We start from the raw sequence: 14183 nt of genomic DNA on the forward strand, positions 1-14183 counted from the left end.
CAGGGAACAGGTGCCGGGAATTGGGATAATTGACCTCAGCTGAATAGGATCACGGTCTGAGTGTCTTTGCCTATATTAGGTGGATACGAATGGAGGCACAAGGGTGGAGATGAACAAAACGAAATGAAATAAAGACCATTACCAAATTTACACGGCGTGTGCTCATCTTTTGGTGCTGGGGAGGGGGGAGAAACCCGTACGCGACAGCCAGAACCTGTTACATTCGTGTGTATATCTTTAAAAAAATACAACTCTGTTTCAAATAAGCACTTGTGGTGCCGAGTCAAACTGTTCCTCACGGCATCTGCCCTCCATAAAACACAATGTCTTCAGGAGGTTTGGGGAATTTCAAATGTTCTAAATGTTTGGTGCCTCTCATTGAGACAGACAATGCAACAGTCTCATGGCAATTATGAAATGCAATCTTTTGTTTTCTTGTACGGGGACATTTATTGTCCGTATATTTGGGGTTGCTTGGAAAAACTTTTCCTTTTTCCTCGGGACAACATTACTTAAAAAAAAAACGTTAGGTTTAGACAACACAACCAACAGTTACTTTGAGACAACACAACCAAGAGTTAAGATTAGACAACACAACAAAGAGTTAGGATGAGACAACACAACCAAGAGTTAGGATGAGACAACACAACCAATAGTTAGAATGAGACAACACAACCAATAGTTAGGATGAGACAACACAACCAACAGTTAGGTTGAGACAACACAACCAATAGTTAAGTTGAGACAACACAACCAATAGTTAGGTTTAGACAACACACCCAACAGTTAGGTTGAGACAACACAACCAATAGTTAGGATGAGACAACACAACCAACAGTTAGGATGATACAACACAACCAATAGTTAAGATCAGACAACACAACCAACAGTTAGGTTTAGACAACACAACCAACAGTTAGGCTGAGACAACACAACCAATAGTTAGGATGAGACAACACAACCAATAGTTAGGTTTAGACAACACAACCAACAGTTAGGATGAGACAACACAACCAATAGTTAGGATGAGACAACACAACCAACAGTTAGGATGAGACAACAGAACCAATAGTTAGGATGAGACAACACAACCAATAGTTAGGTTTAGACAACACAACCAATAGTTAGGATGAGACAACACAACCAATAGTTACGATTAGACAACACAACCAATAGTTAAGTTGAGACAACACAACCAATAGTTAGGATTAGACAACACAACCAATAGTTAGTGGTACAGCATTAGAATGCAGTGGCGGTGGTGAGAGGCGTGAAGATGTGGCTGAATCCTCTCACCTGTCACAGTTCAGGCTGTGACATCACGTCACCGGTCTTTCATGTCGAGGTCGATGCCTCCGTTTCATGTAAGTCACATCGTGCATTTATATAAGACAACTTGTCATATTTATTGAGGTGAAGTATGATGCAATCCTCCGTCCAGACTAAATTATGTTATGGATGATTGTGCTAAACCCCAGATACATTTGTAATAAATGGTCAACCCACGAATGTCACTGTATCGGCAAATATCCAGGAATATACAATGTGTATTTCTGGTTATTGAAGATATTCTCAGATCAGTTTTTAGTGTTTTTTTCATAGGGTTCATTCCCTCCTTCAAGACTTGTGGCTTTCAAACTTCCTCATCACAAGCTTGCTTTTAGCACCTTTCTGAGTGGATATTTCTTTTTGAATGTCCATTTATGTACAGTATGTATTTCTATGTCACAGGGACAACCTTGTCTCACACTTTGCTGCTATTGAAAACCAGATTAGACCGCGACTTTGGTTTTCATCTGAAAGAGAAACGTGAGAGCAGGTGGGAAGAAGAATCTTTAACTGGTTATTTATGCACATTCATGAGAACAGTAAACCATTTATCTTTATCGGACATAATCTTTCTCTGTGTTTCACTTTACATTTCGACACAGCACGAGAGGTGCAATCAAAAAGATTAGATTATCTAGATCAAAATAGATTTAATAAATGGCCTGAATGTGCACTATTTGGGGTGGTTGTATTTTTGTTAGCCGTCCTGACAAAGATGATTAAAAAAAATCTCATCCAAGCGGGAAACTTGCACATGAACAAATTCTGCTTTGTCCGTTGACAAAATATAAGTAGATGCAGTCAGATAAGGAGAGAGAGAACTGTGGAAAGGAATGAAAGAATGAATTTAAGTAATAAGCAAACAAAATCCTCATTCTACCAGTCTGCAATGCATTCTGCTTAATCCACCGTCTGGCCCTTGTTGATGTTTGCATCCTTTATTTTCATTGTTGTAAAAAGCACCAGTGTGTGCTGTTATTTGTGGTAGTTGTAACTTCTCCATCATGCCTACGACTCTCATTATATGAATTATTTATGTCATATGCATTAAATGTGTTGTTTTTTGGGGGGTTACTTTATTTTACAGAGGTAAATGGATCCCTCACGGAAAGTGTAAACCGGGATGCAGTGGTTCATAAACGTGGTACAGACAGTGTACATGTGGGTCGGTGCACCAGGTAAGACCTTAAAAAAGGACCAAACACCGGCTGGCCAGTCCAGAAGCACTCCTACGGTTCTTCTATTTGTAGCGCAGCCCACAAACTCGGTTATGAGAAAAGCTCCCGTTGTAGAAAACCAGCACCAGGACTTTTCACTCGTGCAGCCGTCCACCCCGTCCATGCTTTTTGTACCCAACCCCAACATCAGCCAAGACACACCGGGCCTCCAGTGTGAGATCACATGAAGAAACATTTCATTAGTGGACAACTACTGCTGAGTAAGTGTGGTTCTTCATCTTCTATTTCTTTAGAGAAGCGTTACATCTCAAATGACACTCAAAGCAGAGTGGCGTTCTTTTTGCCCGTCCAAGATTTAATCGTGGTTTTGGAGCGTCAGGTTTTGGCGTTGTGGCCGTCGCCATTGTAGAGTTGTAATAGGTTATTTTGATTTGCACATGCACATAAAGATAGTCTTATGTTTTATATTAATACATAATGGAAGTATGATAATTAATAGTGAATATTGGTTAAAATAGTCTCCAGAAATATGTTGTAAAGCATGAGATTATTATAATCTATTATTGTGACTGTTGATAAATGTATGCATTATAATTGTATGATGCATGAGAATGAATGATAGTCTATTAGTTAGATGTTGTTAAAATTGACAGCGGAGTGGGAACCCGTGACGTTTTATACTGAAGGCAAGATGAGAGGTTTTATTCTGAAAAGAAACTCTTTGTCTTGACCGGAAGTGTGACGTTTGACCCCGTGATCTTTACTATGGCCTTAAGCCAACCAGAGGTGATGTGTATTTAACCCGACGAATTACTAACATTTAAAGGTGTTAAAGGCGTGACTGAATACTTATAAAAGGGATTTGTGCTGAGGGAAACGTTCTCTCTTTTCACTTTTCTTTCGGCTTGAATTGACCAGACAGCTCCCTACTTCACGAGAGAAAGTGATTTAGTCTGTGGAAGTCCGTTCAACCGGCCCTCACGATCGTGAACGTATTATTTTGTCTGGTACTTTTTGCCATTAAATATTGTTAATTTTAAACCTATTGAAACTTGACTTTTCCTTAAGCCCGAGACGTCCAGTATACACAGCTCACCTTTTTCCTACACCATCTTGTTTTTTATGCAACCAGAAGTGACACAAGAGAGTGGAGTTCAGTACAACTGAACTGAGCCAAAACAGTTACAATTAACTTTCATGAAACTGAAAACTCTCAAGAATAGGTTAAAGTTGTAAGATGAAAACACTGACAACTCCTGGACTGGACAACACTGCGCAGTTTATGGCCTATTTTACTCTTAATATGACCATCATTTACTAAATGAACATCATTCTGTATTGAAGTAGACTTGGAACTAGAGATTGAGACCATGAACTCATGCTTACAATGTTTACTGAGGGAATAAATCAAGAGAAGTAGAGTCATTTATATAGACTTCTATACAACCAGAGGAGTCGCCCCCTGGTGGTCAGGAGAGAGAATGCAGCTTTAATACATGAAGCATAGACTTCTATACAACCAGAGGAGTCGCCCCCTGGTGGTCAGTAGAGAGAATGCAGCTTTATGACATGAAGCATAGACTTCTATACAACCAGAGGAGTCGCCCCCTGGTGGTCAGGAGAGAGAATGCAGCTTTAATACATGAAGCATAGACTTCTATACAACCAGAGGAGTCGCCCCCTGGTGGTCAGTAGAGAGAATGCAGCTTTATGACATGAAGCATAGACTTCTATACAACCAGAGGAGTCGCCCCCTGGTGGTCAGGAGAGAGAATGCAGCTTTAATACATGAAGCATAGACTTCTATACAACCAGAGGAGTCGCCCCCTGGTGGTCAGTAGAGAGAATGCAGCTTTATGACATGAAGCATAGACTTCTATACAACCAGAGGAGTCGCCCCCGGTGGTCGGTAGAGAGAATGTATATTGCATACTGCAACATTCATGCATGTTACAACATCAGTTTACCATTTCATAAAAAACATTACATTCTTACACTGTCTCGGTAGCTTCTGGTCAAACCAGCACTCTTCATGTTGGTCCACACTGATGGGAAGAAGAGTGACAGCAGGTGACAACATGAAAAATATTGTCACACCTGCACTTCAAATCCAGCCCAAATAAAAGGGAATCTTGCAACAGCCTGTGAGCATACTTGAGTTTCTCCAGACTGTAGAGTGAATCCTTCTGTATTTCAGTCAGCAGCTTGACTCCTGGACCAGTCAGGTGATTAAAGCTCAGGTCCAGCTCCCTGAGGCTGCAGTGGTTAGACCTCTGAGCCCGGGCTCAGGCGGCACATCCATCTTCTGTCACTTCACAGAATGACAGCCTACAGAAGTCAGGCAACTGTCGTTTTAGGCTTTTGTTACATGCCCTTATCGGCAGCAATTTTCACTTGTTATTAGGGCCCCATTAGATTAGTCATTTATATGTCTGTCCCGGTGGACTTGACGTGTAGCACCACACCACACAATGTGACACTTTAAGAACAGTAGGCAAAGCAAAAGAAGGAGCAGAAAAGAAGTTGTGCCCTTAACACAGTGAACACTATTTTAGAGACACGATAAATGTGTCATGTTTTCTCCACTGGAAGTGCATAACAGAAGGCACTTTATCATGTTTTCTCCACTGGAAGTGCATACGAGAAGGCACTTTATCATGTTTTCTCCACTGGAAGTCCATACGAGAAGGCACTTTATCATGTTTTCTCCACTGGAAGTCCATACCAGAAGGCACTTTATCATGTTTTCTCCACTGGAAGTGCATAACAGAAGGCACTTTATCATGTTTTCTCCACTGGAAGTGCATACGAGAAGGCACTTTATCATGTTTTCTCCACTGGAAGTCCATACGAGAAGGCACTTTATCATGTTTTCTCCACTGGAAGTGCATACGAGAAGGCACTTTATCATGTTTTCTCCACTGGAAGTGCATACGAGAAGGCACTTTATCATGTTTTCTCCACTGGAAGTGCATACGAGAAGACACTTTATCATGTTTTCTCCACTAGAAGTGCATACGAGAAGGCACTTTATCACGTTTTCTCCACTGGAAGTCCATACGAGAAGGCGCTTTATCACGTTTTCTCCACTGGAAGTGCATACGAGAAGGCGCTTTATCACGTTTTCTCCACTGGAAGTGCATACGAGAAGGCGCTTTATCACGTTTTCTCCACTGGAAGTGCATACGAGAAGGCGCTTTATCATGTTTTCTCCACTGGAAGTGCATACGAGAAGGCACTTTATCATGTTTTCTCCACTAGAAGTGCATACGAGAAGGCACTTTATCATATTTGATCACTTTATCTATATTTTCAACATTATAGCTGGGGTCTCCGGCTTGTCTTCATTAGGGAAACCTTTTTGGTTGTGAAATTCACTAAAAGTCTAATCTAGTGGGTTTTTTTTAGACATAATGAAGTGCTGTTTATGTGAGAAAGCAGAGACCAGGCAGTTGGGAGGAGGCGTTAAAGGAAACACTAGCCTGCGCTTGCTCTGTGGACCACACGGATGCAGAAAGTCCGTGGGTCATTTTATTTTTCGTCTGTCCAACTTATTTGACTTTATGAGCCACTGAGCAACCTTCATAGGAAACAATGAGGCCCCGCCTCCAACGCTGCATCTAATTCTCCTCATACATGAATGGCGCAGGCAGTTAACAGCTGTTATAGCTGTTGTCAAAATGGCGGGGCAGGTCGGCATTCCACCTGAGGAAATATATCTAAACACACCTGAAAATTTGAGTCGGACCGAAATTTTTCTATTTATACGTGCAGGTCATCAGAATAGTGTCCATGCCCTTTGCAAAGCCTGGAGGGATGATTTTAATATCGGGCACGGCGGGAAGAATGACAACATGTGAGCGCAGAAGGGTACTCCGACAATGTGGACCTCCATCACCGAGGGACAGACGAAGGCACGACCCGTCTCACTTACTGCCCCCCCCCCACCCCCTCATGCAATTAAGATGACAAGTAGACCAGAGTTTACGAACGGGGTGATTTCACACGCATCATCCCATTTTACAGGAGGGAAGGGACTGAAGGAAGCAGGTCACCATTCTGCCAACACTTCACTTTCGAACTTTAAAGAGCGCATTTGCTCCCTAATCACTCTCTCTGCTCCACCTCTGCTTTTTCTATCCAGCTTCTCTGCACCATCCTTTTATTTTATTTTGCCTTTACCTCACCCTCTTTTCATAAGCTCTCTCTCCTCTGCTGTCAGCTCTAATTAGGTCACTACATGTGTGCCCGGACGTGTGATTGTGGGTTTTGTGTTTTTAAGTGGTCTTAGGAGGCCCATCACTCTGCTGCGGTTCCCCACCGGGTCCGGCTGGTCGAGGGGAGACACACACACACACAGACTATTGCTGATGCTGTGATCTGATGCAATGTGGGTCTAATGGCTCCCGTTACAGTTGCACTGCCACTCCTTAACACAGACCTCCTCTGAAACTTCGAACCCTAAATGGTATGTGAATGTTTTCCGGCTTGTGGGAGAGAAAATATACCTCGGCGGTCGTATGAGGAGAATCGTGCTTGTGATCTATGGAGTCGCTCGATACAATAAACTGGATCTCACTCGAACAAAAGACCTGACCTGCATTTAAAAACAGGCTTTAGGTCCCTTTTCTGCATTTCTTTGGTGTTTGTATAATAGCTGCTGATCCAATTCAGGGTTGCAGGCGGGTCTGGGACCATTAAAGAGCAACTTGTCAATGGGGTGCGTTTCAAAACTGGAGGACTAAACCTGACTTTATAGAAACATTTTTAAAAAAGGAATAGACTATATCAATTTATACAAAATTTTAGATTATGCTCACAAAAAGAGAAATACATTTATAGTAATAATAATAATAATCTCGCACAATGCGTCCAAAAACTCAATTCAAAACAGCATTTATTGGGAAAACAATCCTGCGTGAGATAACAACACATGCACATTCCTTCAGTCTGAACAACCTCTCTTTCAGATTCTTACTTAAAAAAAAAAAAAAAAAAACGACAAAACATTTATCATACACATTCAAAAAAACACTTAACTTTAATGGAAAACAAACCATGTAATACTTATACGTCACAAAGACGTTTGGAGTTTTGAGAATGTTTTCAAAGTGAACCGATAACTCAACAATAAACTGTTTATTTATGGCTTAACCGACGCCAGCGTGAGTGCCAGACCCCCGAACAGAGAAAGAAGCGCCGTAGACATGGCCACGCGCACTGCTGCCTTTTAGAACCGTGATCGTTGCTGCACGTTTTATAAAACTGAAAATTGCATAGAGAAAAAAAGAAAAAAGAAAAAAGGCAGCAACAAAACTAAATAAGTAACATGGTCTCCTCCGGACGGCTCCCCGTGACGTCAACCTTAAGGCACGTGTAAACGGTGAAAAGTGTATAAACCTCTGGTGTCGCCTCCTCCCGACTAGTCGGGTAAGGACGCGGTCTCAACGCTACTGTACGGTCCGAACCGGCCGAACTTGTCTTTGCCCACCACGGCGACGCAAACCTTGCGCCCGAGCTTGTACTTGTTGATCATCATGCACATGGGCAGAGGTTTGGCCTCCACCTGAGCGAGGGTCCAATCTGGGAAGACGTTGCTCCCCTTCTCCTTCTCCACGGTAATGAAGACGCTGCAGCGTGCACGCAGAGAGAGAGAAAACAGACAAAAAAGAATGAGCAACTAATAATTAATTTTTTTTTTTTTTTTTTTAAAAAGGACTAAAAAGCAGTACGCGTCTGCCATCTAGTGGTGGTTTAACAGTGTGTCCTCAAGTGACACTCAACACACATCTGTTTGAAGAAGGATTTGAAAATGTAACGGACATACGGAGCAACGATATTTTTGATCTTTAGGAATCAAGACTCGGTAGCCGTCGAAATGCTACCCGAGCTAAAACGATCAGTCGGTTAATCAATCAGTCGATCGAATCGCAGGCCGTCCTCACCTGTAGCTGCACATGGGCGGCCCATGGGCGTCCTCCTCTTCCGTGTTCCAGAGCAGAGAGAGGCCCATGTTCCTGATGAGAGCCAGGCGCACTTTTGGTCTCAGGGGGATGTTGTACAAGGCCGCCTCCATGTTCAGGGTGACGGGGAAGGCCTGGGTGGGAAGAGGGGGGTACAGGGGCTCTTCCTTGGGGGGGGTCAAAAGAGAGCGAGGCGGCGGAGGTTAATGCGAGAAAGCGGGCGGTCGACGTGAACTACGAATGTGGGCAAGAGCGATCGTCACCTGCTCGGAGTCGGTGTTGTTGGGACCGTCGCTCTCGTTAAGAGGGAGAGGTTCTACTTTCACCGGCCTGACCTTTGGTTCCACACTCTGCACGGGCTCCGCGGCGATGTTCTCCATCACCTGCTCTTCTTTTGGCCTTTTCGCTCCGACCTAGACAAGTTGCCGCGTCACGAAACGCACAAAAACGATGACAGTCGGGGTTTTATACAAACCTGCAAACTGTCATTAGCTACACCGTACAATGTTTTGTAAAGGATGGGTACCAATAAGAGAAACGGCCTACCTTTGCCTCAGGGGAACCATAAGGGGTGAGAACCGGAGGAGGCAGCTCCTCTTTTAAATCTTCCATGGCACCCTTCAAAGCTTAACGTGGATTATGTGCAATGACAAGTAACGGAGGAAGGGGAGGAAAAAAGGATGTGGTTATTAATTCATGTACTAGCTGACTCATATTATTTAATTTGGGTCATTATAACAGCTTATCGTGTCAGGTTCTCACTGCGAGGCGGTAACATGTCACCAGAAGCTACATTAGATAGTGTACACGTGAGCTCTTCAAACATCCAAACATCCACACACACACATTTTCTTACCTTCATTATTAGCATACATATTCTGTAGTGCCTGTTTTGTGTTTTCCTAGACAGAAAAGATGGATCAATGTTGACGCCTCACATCCATTTACCTCAAAACAGTGTAAGCCACAACCTGAATAGCCAAATAACACATTTTCTAAAAAAACAAAAAAATACAAAAATACATTAAAGCCTCAACTCTACATTAGCACACAACTGTGTGAAAACAGTTTTGCGCATATTAAAAAGATAAATAACTGCATATTCACCATCATCTCAAAGTCCTCTCCCTTATCGTCCATGCAGTTCGTGCTCTTTATGCCAGCTGAAAACATTAAATTGCATATAATTAATGCTCATGCGACCCACAAATGCAAATACTTGCATGCACGCACGCACACACACTCTTACTCAGTGCCGCGGTTTCCATGGTTTCGTCCTCGGAGTCTCGCCTGCAGAGATGGACATCAAATCAAAAAGCACATTAAAATTTTTTTTTTTTTAAAAGGTACAAATTCCAATCAGGGCCGTCTGAACTTTCACTCCGTTCTACGTACCTCTTGATGTTAACAAAAGACGACGGCACAGGGCTCTGAAAAGGCAAAAGAGTGGTTGAGAGATTGTTTAAACATTTGTTACGCTCACATAAACAGCGTTTTACATCTCTAAACTGAACATAACCATCATATTTTATACTTCAAGTTACCGGACCAAAAAGATCTTTTCACTGTTTTTGTGTTTGAGTACTTGTGTGTTTGTCCACATCAAACCTTTTTCTCTGTCATGAAGGCAATCGCTGCTTCGGCTCTCTTGGTTACCGTGTTAATTCGGGTCTGAGGAAGAAGAGAGGAATACTCTTATTGGGTTTTAAAAGATATTCTTTATCACCAAACATGCATGAATGAATGAATGAATGAATAATAATAAATATATATATTTGTAAAAAAAAAAAAAAAACCAAACATGAAAATATGTGGATAAAAAGGGTGAATGTTTAGATGGTAAGCATCTGTGTAGTTCAATCTAATTGTTAAAAAAATAAAACTTAAGAACAACGAACCAGAGATTGACAGCAGAAGAAGAGATGCGTAAAGGATTTACCAGCAGCTGTCAAAAGTAGAGAGGAAGAACAGGGAAGAGAAGAGCCGGCATTTTGGAAAAAAAGCTTGAAGAAATTAAAAAGGAATGCAAAATAAACTAAGAAGACTTTCATAAAGTTTTAAGCAGAGTTAACATGTGGAGCGCGCTATGTCCACCGACCTGCAGTTTTTGGATGGAGCTCATATAGTCGACATCGCGATCCAGCTTCTCAATAGTTTCTATCAGAGCCTTCAGCTTGGATTCTTTCTTCTGCACTGCGGTGTGAACCTCCTGCTCGATCAGCGTCTGCATCTGTGCACACACACACACACACACACACACACACACACACACACACACACACACACACTTATAGTTATAGTCCAGTGTAATGTAACCATGCACAGACACAAGTATACATTTAATAAATCATACAAATGTGGTCGCTTACTTCCGATTCGGAGAATTTAATCTTCTCATCATCGGTGGGCAACGTCTTCGTTCTGCATGCAGACATACAGACACACGCAGAATGTCAAGACTCCCTCGCAGGAGGGGAAGCAAGCTAGATCTGGAAAACTAGTCGATTGGAAAAACCTGGTGCAGTGTTGCCAACTCGTTTCCAAATTTAAAAAAAGTACAGGCCTCCGTCCAAAAGCCACTAGCCCCCGGCAGGATCAAGTCGGCTAAAGCGATTGGACGGGATTGTAGTCATTTGATTCATCGATTGCCGTCTGGATATAAAAGAGAATGTTTGACAAATATGATGGAAAATGTTTTTTGGAGGTTTTCTTTTAAGTTGTACAAGCACTGACCAGAAGAAAAATGTGCTGAAGCAACGGACGTTAGATGCAGCAAAAAGATCAATAAATAACAGCAAGTAAGAAGTCCTCGTCAGCAAGAAAGCAACGCTGGTAACAGAGTACATGTTGAATTTCAATGCGCTGGATGTTTTTTACCCCTTTCAAAAAAAATTTAAAAAACACATCACTACATGCTCCCAAAACCGACATTTAAATCTATGAAAAAGCTGTCGGATTTACAAGCAAGTTATTAAATTCCTTTCGAAAATACTGAAACAACAAAAAATGCCACCGTTGAAGTTACAGCTTTACTGAGGGGTGATTTTGGACCGTATTTACAAAGAACAATGCAACTTCTATTGGCTGTGATGTATCATTCATCTTCAGCTCCAATAGACTGGTTTAGAATGGCCATCGGTCCTTGACACAGCTAGCGCCCCCTACTGACCAGAGGGAAGTCTACTCACTCGTCCAGCAGACGCAGGGCCACCTCTGCGTCCGTTTTCCACCCTTTCCTCGCTTTCAGTGCACGCCACGGTTTAATGGCCAGTCCGATGTCCACGCGAGACCTCACGTGTGTTTCCTTCCTCGGGGAAAGTTTGCGTCTCTTGTCTTTGGGGCAAGGCTTTCCTTTTCCTTGAGCCGGTCTTTTTAAGCCTGTGGAATCGGCCATCTTCTACCGTCGAGACAAAAAGATGTTACGTTTTTGTTGAGTTCGGGGGGACCGTTAAGAGAATGTAAAAGACGAAGTTATTTGCTACCGTTCAAATGTGATGGAAAATAAAAAATAAACTTACTGGAGGCTCGTCTTTCAGAGTGTACCAGTTACAGACTGGGTTGTCTGTTGTGTTCCTCTTTTGGCGTGTTTCATCTGTGCCGTAAAGCAGTCTTTTACCTTTACTTCTTTGCAATGTCGCAACACTTGAGACGTCAACAGCGACACAGTGCAGAGTTCAGACTAGTTTCCTGGCTCAGGTGGCAATTATAAGTCAACATGTGAAATTAAACAACTTTTATCTCAGGGGTCTTAACTAGAAGATCACTCAGAGTTATGTTAATCTGACTTAATTGGTCTGAACTAGTGATGTGTCGAGTAATCCAGGAAGCTGTTTGTGAAGCGCGTATCGAGGCTTGTGTTGATGACGTTCGTTCGAGTCGGCCGTCCCACGTGACTGATTCAGAAGATGGGTTGGGACTTTATTGCGCATTTGTTTGCAAAGTATTCAAGCTTGGAACCAGCAATAAAGAGGAGATGTTCCCCTGTCTGGGCTCTTAACAAGCGTTGCACATAGTAATAATAACCATCGTTAAATATTCTCTCTACCCCAGCTTTATCTGTGCCCTGTGAAAGGGCACTGTACCCGCCATTGTATTATGAAGACAGACACCACATTAATAAGTTCATAATTCATGTATTTACATCACAAACATCATTCGTTCACTTATTCAATTCAAAGCTTCACACACACCAAAGTCATGGTGCCGTTATAATCACTCTGCCCGTTTTACATGTATTGTCCACTTGATGGCGCAGTAGAGCAAATGGAGCATCATGAAGCTTCCGGCCCATGAGTGAACCAATTGGATGGAAAGCTTCAATGCTTCAGGAAGCTTCATCTCGCCATCACTAGTCTGAACTCTTTAAAAAAAAAAAAAAGATATCACAACAATAAGGCAGTTTTCTTTGCAGGTTAACTAACATGTACCTAATTATTAACTAATTGACTTTCATATTGTACTCGCTGTCCACGTTAGCAGCATGACTCGTAGCTTGATGGTCGCAAAGCAACAATTAGGACGTAAATCAGAGGCTGAATGAGTGTTTTGTTACTCACTGGCTTCGCGAGCTGCTAAACTGTAAGCTAGCTGAAGCTTTCACACAAGGCACGCAACTAGAAAGATGTCTTCACGTCCGCGAACAAGACCACTGCAACGCTGCCAATATTTAAGATGCAACATAGTGAGACTTCTCACTGCTGTGCCTGTGAAAACATGTTAGCTTCGCGTGCTACAGAGCTTTTCCGGTCAACTTCCGGGCTCCAGTTTCTTCAGAATAAAAGCGTCATCGTCAAAAACAAAAAAGAAAGTAGAGAAAATAGATTTAAGAAACAAAATGAATGCTGCTCTAAAACTAAGCAAATATATGTAAATTGTCTTCCTGACACGTCGTTTTACGATTCTTATTGTGTGCGTGTAGCTGTGCAAAATACGTTTTCTTAATTGCAAAATGTTTGTGTGTATTTTTTTATATTATAGGGGTTTCCAAATATTTCGGCCCATCACCGTTTACTTTCACAATATTTCAAAAACAGTGACATAATAACAATATAAAGAAACAAAACAAGGTCAGAGTTCAAGGATAACATCATGGGTGACCCAAAGAAGGTGGCATGAATAGTAAGATTCCTCATTAACAATTACAATGCAGTGGATGTCAGCCAGACTATTCCTTCTGACAGAATATTTGTATATCTTTTGAATATAAATAAAAAGTAGTAATCCTGCATGTAAGAGAGAAATATCGATCTTTCTGCAAAGTGGAGGTGGTGGAAAATGGCAAACATGCACTAATTGTAATGCATATGGATGGATACTGTGACGGTAAAAATATGTGTTGTTTTGTGAACTGGTTCAAGGGCAGAGCAATAGGGAGGATGGGGAGGAGGACAGATGGCCATATGCCTTATCGAAACCAATACACTCTGTTCTTTGTTCTTCTCAATTCTTATCCAAGACATTCACACGGTTTCTTCGTTTGTCGTCATAGTGGGCCCTGGAGGGGGGTGCATGTGCTTGTATAAATCACGATGTAATACAATGTATGAATCAAGAGATTTCGGCAGCTCACTGAGATACGTGGCTGTTGAACCCTTTTCCCAGCTTGCAAGCTTGAATAAACGGAAAGACAACTTTGATTCCTTCGGAGACTCTGTTTGTTGCAATTGAATATTTTAACCACAACTCTCCACCTGATCAAACATAGAAATCTTCC

The 14183-nt window shown here is 42.1% G+C and overlaps 1 protein-coding gene across 4 annotated transcripts; it reads right to left on the reverse strand.

Annotated features, from left to right (window-relative positions):
* Nucleotides 1-7386: 7386 nt before the first annotated feature.
* Nucleotides 7387-13226, reverse strand: atf7ip2 (activating transcription factor 7 interacting protein 2). 4 transcript variants are annotated; one of them, XM_034538712.1, is made up of 14 exons: nucleotides 13027-13225; nucleotides 11989-12830; nucleotides 11659-11867; nucleotides 10840-10891; nucleotides 10569-10700; nucleotides 10079-10141; nucleotides 9866-9900; nucleotides 9720-9760; nucleotides 9578-9633; nucleotides 9327-9372; nucleotides 9017-9096; nucleotides 8734-8883; nucleotides 8453-8637; nucleotides 7387-8137 (listed from the first exon to the last, which is right to left on the reverse strand). In XM_034538712.1, the coding sequence occupies exons 3-14, from the start codon at nucleotides 11862-11864 to the stop codon at nucleotides 7930-7932; spliced, it is 1254 nt and encodes a 417-aa protein (XP_034394603.1). In that variant the 5' UTR covers nucleotides 11865-11867; nucleotides 11989-12830; nucleotides 13027-13225; the 3' UTR covers nucleotides 7387-7929. The 4 variants fall into 4 exon arrangements, with proteins under 4 accessions (XP_034394603.1, XP_034394605.1, XP_034394604.1 ...); XM_034538714.1 differs by having other exon boundaries at nucleotides 7389-8137; nucleotides 11659-11864; nucleotides 11989-13226; XM_034538713.1 differs by having other exon boundaries at nucleotides 7389-8137; nucleotides 11985-13226.
* Between the last annotated feature and the right edge of the window lie 957 nt (nucleotides 13227-14183).

The sequence above is a fragment of the Cyclopterus lumpus genome, chromosome 8 (genome assembly GCF_009769545.1).
Source record: "Cyclopterus lumpus isolate fCycLum1 chromosome 8, fCycLum1.pri, whole genome shotgun sequence".
Lineage (NCBI taxonomy): Eukaryota > Metazoa > Chordata > Actinopteri > Perciformes > Cyclopteridae > Cyclopterus > Cyclopterus lumpus.

Bases quoted from the DNA above. Each gene is read 5' to 3' on its own strand.
- atf7ip2 (XM_034538712.1), bottom strand. From the start codon at position 11,864: ATGGCCGATTCCACAGGCTTAAAAAGACCGGCTCAAGGAAAAGGAAAG. The intron at 10,142-10,568 runs GTCGGTGGACAT...CTTCTTCCTCAG, and splicing joins GCTCCATCCAAAAACTGCAG to ACCCGAATTAACACGGTAAC. The intron at 9,373-9,577 runs GTGAATATGCAG...TTTTCTGTCTAG, and splicing joins GAGAGGACTTTGAGATGATG to GAAAACACAAAACAGGCACT.